Consider the following 12,864-nt stretch of genomic DNA (forward strand, 5'->3'; position numbering starts at 1 on the left):
AGGTGGAGGCAGTGCTCCTAGAAGCAAATCTTGAGAAGACCAGCGCGGTTACAGGAGATGAAGTTAATGAGGTTTACTAAGAGAAGAGCAATCAGATTGAGAACCCTCTGCACTTGAAGAGTCATGTTCTGAATCAAGACCCACCTGTATGTCAGAATCCATTTGTGGAGATTTAGATGACTGGCAATGTTTTGTTTTGTGCGTCTTCTTGGCATGGTGATAACCTTGTACTGAAGGCAGTGGCGAGGCAGGTGTTGGAGTTTTAAGTTGAATGGAGCATTTCATACGTTTTGCATCACTATGTTTGGACCTGTGACGGTGTGAATTGCTTAATTTTGATGCGACATGCTGTGATGCTCCACGTAGTGATACCGCTTGCCCTGATGCACAGTCTGATGCGCCGTGTATTGGTGTGTCGTGTCCTACTGTGCCGGTGCGTCATTCTTCGATGCTCCGTGTCTTGCGCCGAATGTCCCGGCCATTTCGATTTTTCATGCTCTGAGCGCTGCGGCGTCGAGGAACGGGAGCGAGAGGGTACAGATCCCTGAGACCCGAACGGCGCATGAGGGGACTTCTTTTTGAGGAGAGTCGAAGCCTCAACATCCTTCAGAGACCCTGGTGGTAGCACCGACCTGGCCGAAGCACCTTCCAGCGACACTGACCGATTGGTGGTGTTTTCTTTGGTCTCTTTGCCGGACCCGGCGAAGAGTGAGGTGACCTTAAACACGCGATTTTTTCAGCGCGTTGTCTTCGGGCCCGGGGCGACATACGACCACAGTCTCGACATCAGGCTTGGTTGTGCTCCGGGCCCAAACAAATATAACAATAATTATATCCATCTGTAATGGACATAATTTTCCCACATTAGCAGTATTTAAACACCGATGGTTTAGGAGCCATCACTGCCAAGGAAAAGGGAAAAAAATTGAAAAAAACTTTCTTCAGAGACGAGGTGAGAAAAAAAATCCGCATGCAGTCCTGCTCGTGGAAAAAAAAAAGAAAAAAAGAGACTGAGGTAAAAACTGCAATCGTGCGGGAACCTCACCGCGCAGCCGAACAGAGTTCAAAACTGAGAAAACTCCACCTACTGACCCGGTCGTGGCGCTCACAGACAGCATGGCTAATTCAGTCTGCTATTGATGGGAAAGTGATATTTCAGGGGGGTGTTTTGTTTTGTTTTTTTTTTTAAATTAAATTTGCACAAATTTTTACAAACCTGATTTCAATTTATTATGAAGTACTGTATATAGACTGAGGAAGGAAAAATGCATAATTATTCATTTTAGAATAAGGCTGTAATGTAACAATTTGTAAAATGTGAAGGGGGCCTGAATACTTTCTGAATGCACTGTAAATAAGTAAACTGTTTGCTTTCACTATTACATATGCCAGTCTATACAGGCAAGGGTTTTGTATCATTTTGGGATGTAACCTCTTTTGATCATGGCTACCAGAGTACAGAAGGAAATATTCTTGGTAAAATACCATATTTGTTACTTGTCTTCTGTACTGCTACAGTGATCATTCAACTAGAGCAAATTTCCTTGGCTGTTGCCCATTTATAGTAGGTATTCAAACACAATCCACTGCCCTCCTTCCACAACAATTTCACCTTAACCAAAAGAACTGTGGCTCTAGACATCAGTCTTGGAGATTATCAGAAAACAAACCACTTCACTATGATATGGTCTCAGTTCATACTAGCTAAGTAGAAAATCTGTTTTAGATTTACATTATCTAAATCCCTCATATTAACATACACATATGCTTTGTTTCAAATTGCTCATAACCAGTATTTATTACAATACAGCTATTTTCTCCAGTTTCTGAAAAACCTTAATCTTCACAGTTTGATCATACCTCCATAGCTGTCACTGTAATCTATTGCACAGAAGCTTGATTATAGAGCTACCTTCATGCCCTGTCACTGATGCTTTAATTAGCATAGAACAATTTTTAAATCTATCACCCAGCCCCTGGAGGGCAGTGTCAGAGCAATCTTGTTTTCACCTCAGAAGCTGCATGTAGTTTATAAAGCAATTAGTGATACTGCATATATTGCTTAACGTCAAAGGCAGCCTAAGAGATTTTAGCATGCGACATTACTAATCAACATGAATACGCAATTCTATATGTTAAAACACTAACCTATTGCTAGTCCATCACTCAGGTTGTGCAGTCCATCGCCCACAATCACCATCCAAGCTAAAGTGGCAATGCCAGCCTCCTTCAACTCTTCTCTTGAATAACGCTGGGTATGGCTGTGGGGGTGGTGATTCTGGTGATGGTGGTGGTGCAGAATATGGTGATAGTCATGATGGTGATGAATGAGGTCATCAGACTGGCCAAGGGTGTCATGCAGATGTGAATGGCACTTGTTTTCACACCCTCTGGGCAAATATTCATTATAGTTTTCTTCTGGGTGGGAGTGAGCAATCATGACTTCTTCCTCCTCTTCATCTACAGGTGTAGGTGTAGATTGCAACTTGCTCAGAGACTCAGGCCGTAGTAAACTTTCCACATCTTGGCAACAAATAAGAGGAAATATATTCAAATAAGCAGAATGCAACAACTCTTATTATTCATACAATGAAACCCAAATCCTGCATCACGTTGGTCAATATGTTCTTAAAAAAATTCAGTTCTGGCTAACCTAGTAGTCTAGTGGTAGTGTTGTGTACTGCCATGCAAAGGACTTGAGTTCAATTCCCAGTACAGAACTCTACTTCCCAAACCAGCAGGGGATGCTGTGGAGACAGTGTTCACATCGACTGGGGTGGGGGGGAGGAAATCCTATTCATTGCTCAATGGCGATGCCTAGTAGTCAGACTCAGTCAGGGTCCCCATTACCACATTCTGGAAGGAGCTGACTTGTGCAGCCCTTTGACTGTTGCAATGACTACCCTAATAAATTTGTGAGGGGGATATAAAACATGGGGAGGAGGGGAACCCAGGTAGAGGCAAATGAAAGCTCATAGCACCATAGTTCAGAGGCTAGTTTCGATTGAGCTGAAAGCCCAGCTGAGCAAAAGGAAACAGCTAGGTCAAAAAATGAATCAAGACAAGTTTCCTAGAAAAAATTAAATTTGTTTAATCTGCCATGAATTTAATGACATTTCATGGCCAAGAAAATATCAGTAAATATAATTCTCACTCCCTATTTATACATCTACAATATTTAATGAGGATGTTTTTCTAGGATACAATCTCAATGAGTGCGTTTCTACTGACACTTAAGTTTTCCATTAGGCTAATACAATAAGGAGTATAATATTAGCATTGCAAATATTTAGTCCACATGCCTGTGTAGCAGGTAAAATTATTATTAGTGTTCATGCATATAATAAATTAATGTAGCACTTTTCAAGCTGACTGAAGTATTGCACATTCTCATCCTCCCTGGGTGGGAAACAAAGGAACACTTTATTCCTGTGTGTTTAATTCTGACAGTCATACATATAACTTATTTGCCCTTCCCTCCAAGTACTGCAAAAAGCAGGAAAGGCAGTCAAACCTGTCAACCCACAAACAAAAAAAGATAGCTAAGGTAATAAATCAAAGTGACAAGAATTGTTTCTGACATGTCAAATAAGAAAGGGTAAAGATGGAATTGAAAGAGAAGAGAAAAGGATGTATATGTGGAAGATAACAAGGAAAAAAAAAAAAAGCAGATATGACACTAACAGCAATAGTAAGTCTGAACATAGCTTCCAAGAATGAATTGAGAAACTTGCACAAAGGAGTGGTTAGGATGGTTGCAGACTGTTAAGAGTGACTTTGGTTATTTCAAAGAGCATGAGGAGGCCAAGTTGAACAATCACTTTGCTGGTTTTGGTGGCAGTGTACATTGTTTGAAAGCTTGGCATGGAAGGGGACCTAGCTGTTGGATTAAGCATTGGTCTTTTAAGAATCAAGAGAGGAAAATAAGGCCTGAAGTGGTCTACCAGTGCATATGGTGGAAGCCAGGTATATTAATAGATTATGGGTTAGCTTGGGACTGACTTGGAGAGCAGTGGTAGAAAAGGGTTGAAGGATGAGATAAGACAAGGGGGGAGGGGTGGGGAGATAGTAATGGGCTGCATGCTTATCTAACCAAAGAGAAAGAGCCTTAACTGGGCAGACTGGATAGGCCATCTTTTGTCTTTTTCTGCCATAATTTACAAAGTTATTATGACACTTGAAGAAAAAATTGGGTGTGGAAAGAGCCCCCAGGGTTATATAAGGTAGTGGGCTGTTGTATTGTTTTGTTTTTAATTCATCAGTATGATAAAAAAAAAAAGTTATCAATGCAGCATACAAACATAAAACAATACAGTTGTAAATATAAAAATACCCTGTATGATGCCATTTTGTTTTACAACAAATGTGATTAATTTAATTATGTATGTTACTTTTGTAAATCATTACAATCTTTGGAACAGGTGGTATAGAAATGTGTATAAATAAATACCATCGTATTTACAGAAGAGAAAATTTGCATGGAACTAAAGTTATGGGACTGAATGAGATACATCCTAGAATATGAAGGGTGCTTAATAATAATTATAATATTACATGAGCTGTGGGGACTGGACAGCTCAGAGAAATGGTCCCAGCATTTGAGTCTCATCTCTAGGTTACTAGCTCAAATCCCAGATAAGGTGGCCTATATGAAATGAGATGGTGATTTCAGTCCAGTTCCAGGATCCATAGCAGAAGCAAGTCACTTTACCCTCCATTGCTTCAGGGATAAATTTAGATTGCGAGCCCTCTGGGGAGAGGAAGTACCTCAGTAACTGAATGCAATCTGCTTTAAAGTGCCAAAAAGCAGAATATAAATCAAATAAAGTTACTCCATAGCTCCTGTCAGATTCATATGAAGTTGGGCATTCTGTTGCACACCTTATTACTTACTGTACTTGTGACAAGGATACAATTTGAGATTAGGAAGTTCAGAGAGGTTCTGGAGTCACCAACAATTCCGTTCAACTGGAGGTCAGGAGAAGGATGGGTGTCATCCCTGTTCTTAAAATTTGTCATGGACAGGGAGTTGGAAGAAATCAGGTTAGCCTGATTTTGGTTGTGGGTAAGTTAAGGTGAAATTTAAACTTACCTGTTAATTTTCTTTCCTTTAGTTCTGCCAGACCAGACCAAATAAGTGGGCTATGTCCTACCCCCCTCTGCCAGCACATGGAGACAGAAAAAAAAAAAGCTGATTTCACTCCCCTTATAGGGGTCTGGTGCTGTCTTCAGCATCCTATGTCAAAGCTAAGACAACCAAAAGCAATTGTTTGTTTTGGCTTTCAAATCACCACCACAACCAAAACCTGATGCAGTCAAGAAACTTTACACCATGGTCATTAACCCAGGAATTAGATAATCCCTACATCAAGGTCATGATTAGGCCAACTACCTTCAGAGTGGGCAACATACTTGCTGCTAGTTTTCTGAACTTATCAGAAAAAGTCCATGATCTTGTGGCTTCCCTGGGTGGGTTTTAAACTGGTCTGATAGGACAAAAAGAAAGGAAATTAACAGGTAAATTTAAATTTCACCTTCCTTATCATCCATGCCAGACTAGTCCAAACAAGTGGGACGTACCATAGATCCATCCAGTCCAAGCAGGAGGAAGACATAATAGCTTACAAGATTCCTGCATCCAGGGTATAGCCTTTTCTGGCTTGCACACAGATTTTCAGAGAGAACCTCAGAACAGGAATGAAATAGAGCCAAGGCACCGTTCTGCCATTATCCTCTGGAATGACAGGTTCTGATTCTGCCTACGAGGAGTCTTGCACCCTCATCAAGTGGGCTTGACAACCCTCTGAAACTTGCAAACTCTTGCTGGAGCAGGCCAGTGCTCATTGCCTTGATTCCACCTGAAATCAATGCCTTAGAAAACACTGTATTTTAATAGGACACATCAAAGACATATCCAAGAAAAAATTGGCAAAACACAGAAGGATGCTTAGGTGCAAAGGGAGAGGAATAGCCAGCAGGAAAAAAAGAAGAGATATTTTCTCTGTATAAGTCTCAGGTGAGACCTTATTAGAAGTATTACACACATTTCTGGAGATCTCACCTTCAAATGAATATAACCCAGACTGAATCGATCCAGAGAGCAGCTACTAAAATGGTCATCATAAAACATATGGGGGACTGACTTAGAGATGTAAACAGAAGGCATGGAGAAAGGGGAGATATGAAAAATATTTAAATGTCTCCAAAGAATGAAAGCTGGCCTCTTTCAATGGAAAGAAAGCTCTAGAACGAGCGTTATAGGCAGTAAAATCAGGATAATGTAAGAAAATATTTCTTTACAGAGAAGGTGGAGGATGCATGGAATAGCCTCCCAGTAGGTGGAGACAAGGACAGAATCAGAATTCAAGAAAGCACATGACAAGCTAAGAGGATCTGAGGTAAAGGAAGGGATAGTAAAGCTGAGTGGGTAGTATAGATGGGAAGAGTTGATGAGCCATGTGGTCTTATCTGCTGTCATGTTCTATGTTTTATTACAATTTGCTTGATTTTTCTTCTTTTCATCTAGTTTCTGTATCCCTTTAGCTTATTTTCGGTGGGGGTTTTTTTTTTTTTGTTTTTACTCCAGATGCTTCCTTCTCATGCCTCAACTGTCTCTCTATACCTCCCCTCTTCTTTTACTAGAAGCTCCTCCTCTGTGCATCTCGGTGGCAAGATGTGACAAATGCCAATATTTTAGGCACCCAGGATTTTTTCAACCCCAGATAAAAGTCATGGAGTAGATGGAAATAAATACCTATATCTTCAGAGTACAAACTGCATAACCAAGAAAAATAAGCTACAACTAAGTCCCCTGATAAAAGACAAAATGACTACAGTAAGACTTTTGTAATGACAGATGTATAAATTCAGATTTAAAAAACAGAGACTTACGAACAGTTGCATCTGAGTCCGACTTTTCTTCGTTACTTGAAGGGTGTAAATCAAAGTTAGACAATTGCTTCTTAATCTCCAGATCATCTTCATTTTCTGATTTTTTCTGGTTCTAAAAGAACAGCAGCAAAGGAGTTTGCTTTAGACCAGGGCTTCCCAAACCTGACCTGGCAACCTCACAGACAGTCAGGTTTTCAGGATATCCACAATGAATATGCATGAAAAATATGTACATCATGTAGACTCAGTATTGGCAAATTTATCTCATGTATGGGGATATCCTGAAAATCCAACTGGCTGTGGGATCCCCAGGACAGGTTTGAAAAGCCTGCTTTAGGCCATTCATGTTTGAACACATGTTGAATGAATTAATAGGACAGCACAGCTGAGCAAAGGACAAACTAATAAACAATTAGACATTAATATGCAAATCTGTCAAACAGAAGCAGCCACTAGGTAGGGAGGTCAGGAAACAAGAATTCAGCAGCCAGTAAACACTAAGGTCAGAGCACATTACTTTCCATTAACTGTTCAAAAATTTGCCACTACTAAATGAGCTTCTATTCAGATGTGATAAATTATACATTTACTATGGATGAAACCATTTGCCTAAATAATATAGTAATCACATCAACTAACCCACACTAAAAAATGTTTTTCTTTTTTTTTTTTTTATAAAACTTATTTTAGTTTTCAATTTTTTTATATATAATTAACTGGATTCATCATACTTGTATATCCCACTAAAGTGTTTAAAAATCTTTTTTTAAATGTTTAAAAGGTGTAAAGGTGTAAAGAACTTCAGGAGCACTATCCAGTGTACCTTACTTGGTTTATTTAATCATCAGCACCACCATCCACCCTACAGTCCTTTAATTATTTTTTCAAAAAACTTTTTTATTTGTTCTACTGTTTTTCTATATTCAAAAAACTTTTTTTATGTTCAAAAACTTTTTTATAAATACAAGTGTGACCAAACAGTTTAAAACAGAGGAACTCAGGTCGCCAACCCGTCATTCAAAAAACGGAGCCAGTCTCAAATGTCACTTATCTCCAATTCAAATCCTCAGGCTTCAGTGTAATCCTTAGCGGCATGTGCCCCAACAAGGCCAGGTTTCGAATTGCTTCTTCATCAGGGGAAGCCACTTGATCGCTACACATCCCAGCTCGACCTCTTCTGTTGTTTCAATCCATTAGAAAGCTCGCAAAACGCTGCTCAATCAATGCTCCTCTCGAAAAAATGGCGAACCTGCTCTCCCCTGTTCGGCGTCCCCATTTAAAGGGACTCCAACACATGACTTGAAACATGGCTGCAATGTGTTCCACCTCCCCCTTAAATCAAATTTAAAGGAGGGAGAACCAGTCAATTTGATCGTTCAGCCTGGTCGTGCTTCAGTTTTTAATTTAAAAATCCAGTATTGTTCCTTCCGATTCAACGTTGTCCCGACATCCTCCCAAGTTGCATTCCTTACAACTTGTTCAATAACTGTCCATTTCAAATCTTCAAAATTATGGCCATATTCAACACAGTGGCTTACCAATGGAGCTGTCAAAACTTTATTGTTGATACACGATCTATGTTCCATTAAGCGAAGCTTAATGGACCGACTTGTCCGTCCCACATACACCTTGCGACAATTGCATACAATGGCATATACCACATTGATGTACAATCAGTAAAAACCCTGCGTTTTATTATGTATCCCGTGTTAGTATCGGTCCAGCAATTCCCTTCAATAGTGTTTGCACAAACTGAACAACCCCCACCCTGCTTATGCTCACCCATATTTTCAAAAAAATGATGATCCTTATTCAAGCTAGCCCGTACAACTTTGTCTCTTATATTAGAGCCCCGGCTTGTGGCGAACAACGGTAACTCCTCAAATACCTTGTGGAGACCTAATACATGCCAATGTCTTTTAACGGCATTGATAATAGCAGTAGTGGAAGTACTTTGTTGCAACAGAAAAACTAATTGCTCTTGGGATCTTCTTTCCTGGTAGGTTAATAATTGCATCCGGTCACTGTATTTGGATCTCTTATAAGCTTGTCTAATGACCTTAGCAGGGTAACCCGGATCTTTAAACCTCTTTGCGAGTAATGCTGCTTGCTTTTCAAATTCAGTGTTGGAAGAACAAATTTGTTTGATTCGAAAAAATTGTAACACCGGAAGCCCTCTCTTAAAAGCTGCAGAATGGTGACTATGGTACCATAATAAGTTATTTTTCTCTGTTGACTTCCTGTTAACAGTGGTAACTATTTGGCTGCCCCTAATCTCAACAACTACATCCAAATACACGATTTTAGAAACACTGTACTGAAATGTAAATTTCTAATTTTGGTCCACCCCATTGATCCATGCCATGAATGCCTCCAATTTTTCTTTTGAGTCATTCCAAATCACAAAGATGTCATTGATGTATCTATACCAAGCCCCAATCATGGGCCACCATTGGGACTCATAGATGACTTTCTCTTCGAAATCTGCTACAAATAAATTTGCAACCGCTGGAGCCAATGAGGACCCCATGGGAATACCATGGTTCTGATGGTAAAATTTTCCATCAAAACTGAAATAATTGTTGAATATAACCAATTCGGCACGCATGTTTAAGAATTCAGCCTTAATCCGACTGGGACCTTGATGTAATAAAACAGCTTCTTTCACTATATCCACAGCAGCTCGTTGTGGTATGCATGTGTATAATGAAACAATGTCCATAGTCACCAACAATATCGGACTCTGTCCAACCTGAATTTCCATTAATTTGTTCAAAAACTGAATGGTGTCCTTCAAATATGAACGTTTCATTTGAACCAACAGTTGCAGGCACTTGTCCACGAAAATTGCTGGAGGTTTCAATACTGAACCCCTTAAGGAAACAATAGGCCGAATAGGTGGATCCACCAAATCTTTATGTATCTTAGGAAGACCGTATATAACCGTTATCCTAGGATGTTCAACAACCAAAAAATTATTTTCTTTTTCTGTTAAACATCTGGAGGATAAGACAACATCTTTAATCTGATTTTTCAATTCCATTGTGGGATCTTCAGAAAGAATGCTATAAGTGACTGTGTCATTAAGATGTTCCAACATTTTTAATTCATACATTCTCCTATCTTGTATGACCGTTGCACCCCCCTTGGCGGGTTTTATTACCAAATTTTCACAATCAATTAGATCTCGTATCGCTTTACGCTGAGCTGCAGGAAGATTACAAAAAACTTTTTTGGCAGAATGTTGAAATGTCTCAATGTCCCAAAGCACCAATTTTCATAATGCATTTGATAGCAGAATTGCTTTACATCGATTCATTAGAAAATTGAATTTGCATTTGTATTTTCAAGAGAATACCGATGGGCAAGATTTGTCAATAGTTAAGGGTAAATCTAAGTGGAATCCACCTGGTCCCATTGATGCTTATGTAGCAACTTTTAGAGATTTGGTGCTTCAATGATGTTGAAGCCAAGGAGACTGATTGCCACTCCAGAACCTTCAATTTCTTCTGCGGCAGCTATTGAAGAGTCAATTTGGTCTTATGTTTGCGATCATTGTCATGTTGGAAAGTCCAAGTGTGCCCCATGCTCAGATTCCTGGCTGATGAATGCAAATTATCTTTCAATATTTTCCCGATAAGATGCTGCATTAATTTTGCCATCAATTTTGACTAAATTCCCTATCCCGCTATAGCTCACACCCCCCCAAAACAGCAGAGATCCATCTCCATGCTGTGTCTCTCTTCATAGGCCTTGTTAACGCCTCTCCCAAATAGCATTTATGGTTGTGACCATACAATTGTGATTTCATCACTCCAAATTATTGTAGTCCAGAACTTTTGAGGCTTCTCTAGGTGCTGTTTGGCATATTGTTAAGTAAACTGTTTTGTAGCATTGGTGCAGCAATGGATTTTTTTTCTGGCAACACAGTCATGAAGCCCATTTTTGTTAAAGTATCTCCTTATTGTACTTGAAACACCCACACTACTGTGTTTCAGAGAAGCCTGTATTTCAGTAGAAGTTGCTTATGTTTTTTTTTTGTTTTTTTTGCATTCTGACAAATTTTCCTGGCAGTTGTGTCTAAAATTTGTCTTGGTCTACCGGACCGTGGCTTGGTATTAATAAAAGACCGACAAGCGCCTGTGGGGAGGTCACCCTTAACAGGGCGCTTGCCGGAGCAGGTGCCCCCCTCCCCCGCTTCGCCTCGGCAAGGGGTCCGTCAGTCTCCGGGGGTCGGGCCGGGACGGCCCGACCAGGCGAGGGTGACGGCATCCGGATCGCCGTTTCGATGCGCAATGACGTCATCACGTCAGCGCCTATCGACGCAGCGAGACCCTGGGCTTTAAATCCGTGGCGAGCGCCGGGCCAGGCCTCTTTTCGCTGGCCGGCGCTCGCGTTTGATAATGGCTTGGTATTAATAGAACCCATAATTTTCCACTTCTTGATCAGCGTTTAAACAGTACTGATTGGTACTTTCAAATCTTTGTATAACCTTTCCCTTATTTATGAAGTTGAACTACTTTTATTCGTAAATCATTTGACAGTTCTTTTGCAGCCCTGGGTTTCTCAAGAACTAAGAAAAAAAACCTAATTGACTATTTATACACAGACATTAATTACAATCAAACAAGGCACAAGTGTGGATACCTAAGCTTCATTGCCACCTCAACCTGTGTGTGTCACCTTACGTGTATATTATAAGCACAAACATTCAAGGGTATGCAAACTTTTGAACAGAACCATTTTATTATTTCCTTTATTGCTATGGTTTAATAACTGTGCTATTCTGTGATGAATAGTTTAATTTGGAACACATTAAAAATAACACCTTTTCTTAAAATGCTACACATCTTACAAATTCTGCCAGGGATATGTAAACTTATGATCACATCTGTATGTACATGCAACACCAGAAGCTAAATTAAATACCATATTTTAACAATATCATTTATCCTGCTTTAACAATCTGCCTTTCAATAAAATAAATCCTTAAGTTGAAGCCATTAAAGCAGTGCATCTGGTTATCTCATTGCCCTTGCTTGCCACTAGCTTCATAATTTGGTGTTTAGTTTGCAGGGGAAATATAGTAACAGTCTCTCTCACACACACACACCATACCAGTCATGCCCCCATGACCAGTTTCTGTCTCTCACACACCAATCATCTCCCAACAGTCTTTGGTACACACACACACCAGTCACCTTCCTGAACAGTTTCTCTCATGCCATACACACACACAGGCTTCCCACTCCCATGTTCTACTTACATGTACGGGTTTCTCACTCTCATAATCACTTTCTCTGTCTCACACACACTCACCAGTCTCTCACTCCCATGCTTGTTCTCTCCACATGCACAGGCTTCTCATTCCCATAATCACTTTCTTTCTCTCACACACATACACAAAGGTTTCCCACTCCCATGTTCTCTTTCAGATATACAGGTTTCTCACTCCCATGCTGTGTCTCACACACACACACCCAGGTTTCTCACTCCCATGCTCACTCTTCATATGCACAGGCTTCTCATTCCCATAATCACATTCTCTCTCTCATATTCAAACACACCAGTCTCTTTCTCTCACACACACCGTCACCTTACCAACCAGTCTCTCTCTCTCATGCCTGCACGCACACACACACACACAGGCTTCCCACTCCTATGCTCTCTCTCACATAATCAGGCTTCTCACTCCCATGCTCTCTCTCTCACACACACACTCACACACACACACCCCTCCCCCCAACCAGGCTTCTTACACCCATGCTTTCTCACATTCCCAGATTTTTCACTTCCATGCTTTTTCTCTCTCACACACATACACATCAGTCACCTCCCTGAGCAATCACTTTCATTGTCTCTCACATATACACACACACACACACATCAGCTCTCTATCCAGTTTCTCTCAATCACACACATGCTCTCAATCACACAGAGGCAGGCTGGCTGCTTCTTTCTCTCTCTCATTCA

The 12,864-nt window shown here is 40.4% G+C and overlaps 1 protein-coding gene across 1 annotated transcript in view; it reads right to left on the minus strand.

Moving 5' to 3' along the window:
• Positions 1–12,864, minus strand: part of SLC39A6 (solute carrier family 39 member 6) — a 188,601-nt gene that overhangs the window by 115,893 nt on the left and 59,844 nt on the right. The window contains 2 exon segments of the mRNA XM_029589979.1: positions 2,149–2,523; positions 6,892–7,003. Coding sequence (XP_029445839.1) covers positions 2,149–2,523; positions 6,892–7,003 — 487 coding nt within the window.

The sequence above is a fragment of the Rhinatrema bivittatum genome, chromosome 2, assembly GCF_901001135.1.
Source record: "Rhinatrema bivittatum chromosome 2, aRhiBiv1.1, whole genome shotgun sequence".
Classification (NCBI taxonomy): domain Eukaryota; kingdom Metazoa; phylum Chordata; class Amphibia; order Gymnophiona; family Rhinatrematidae; genus Rhinatrema; species Rhinatrema bivittatum.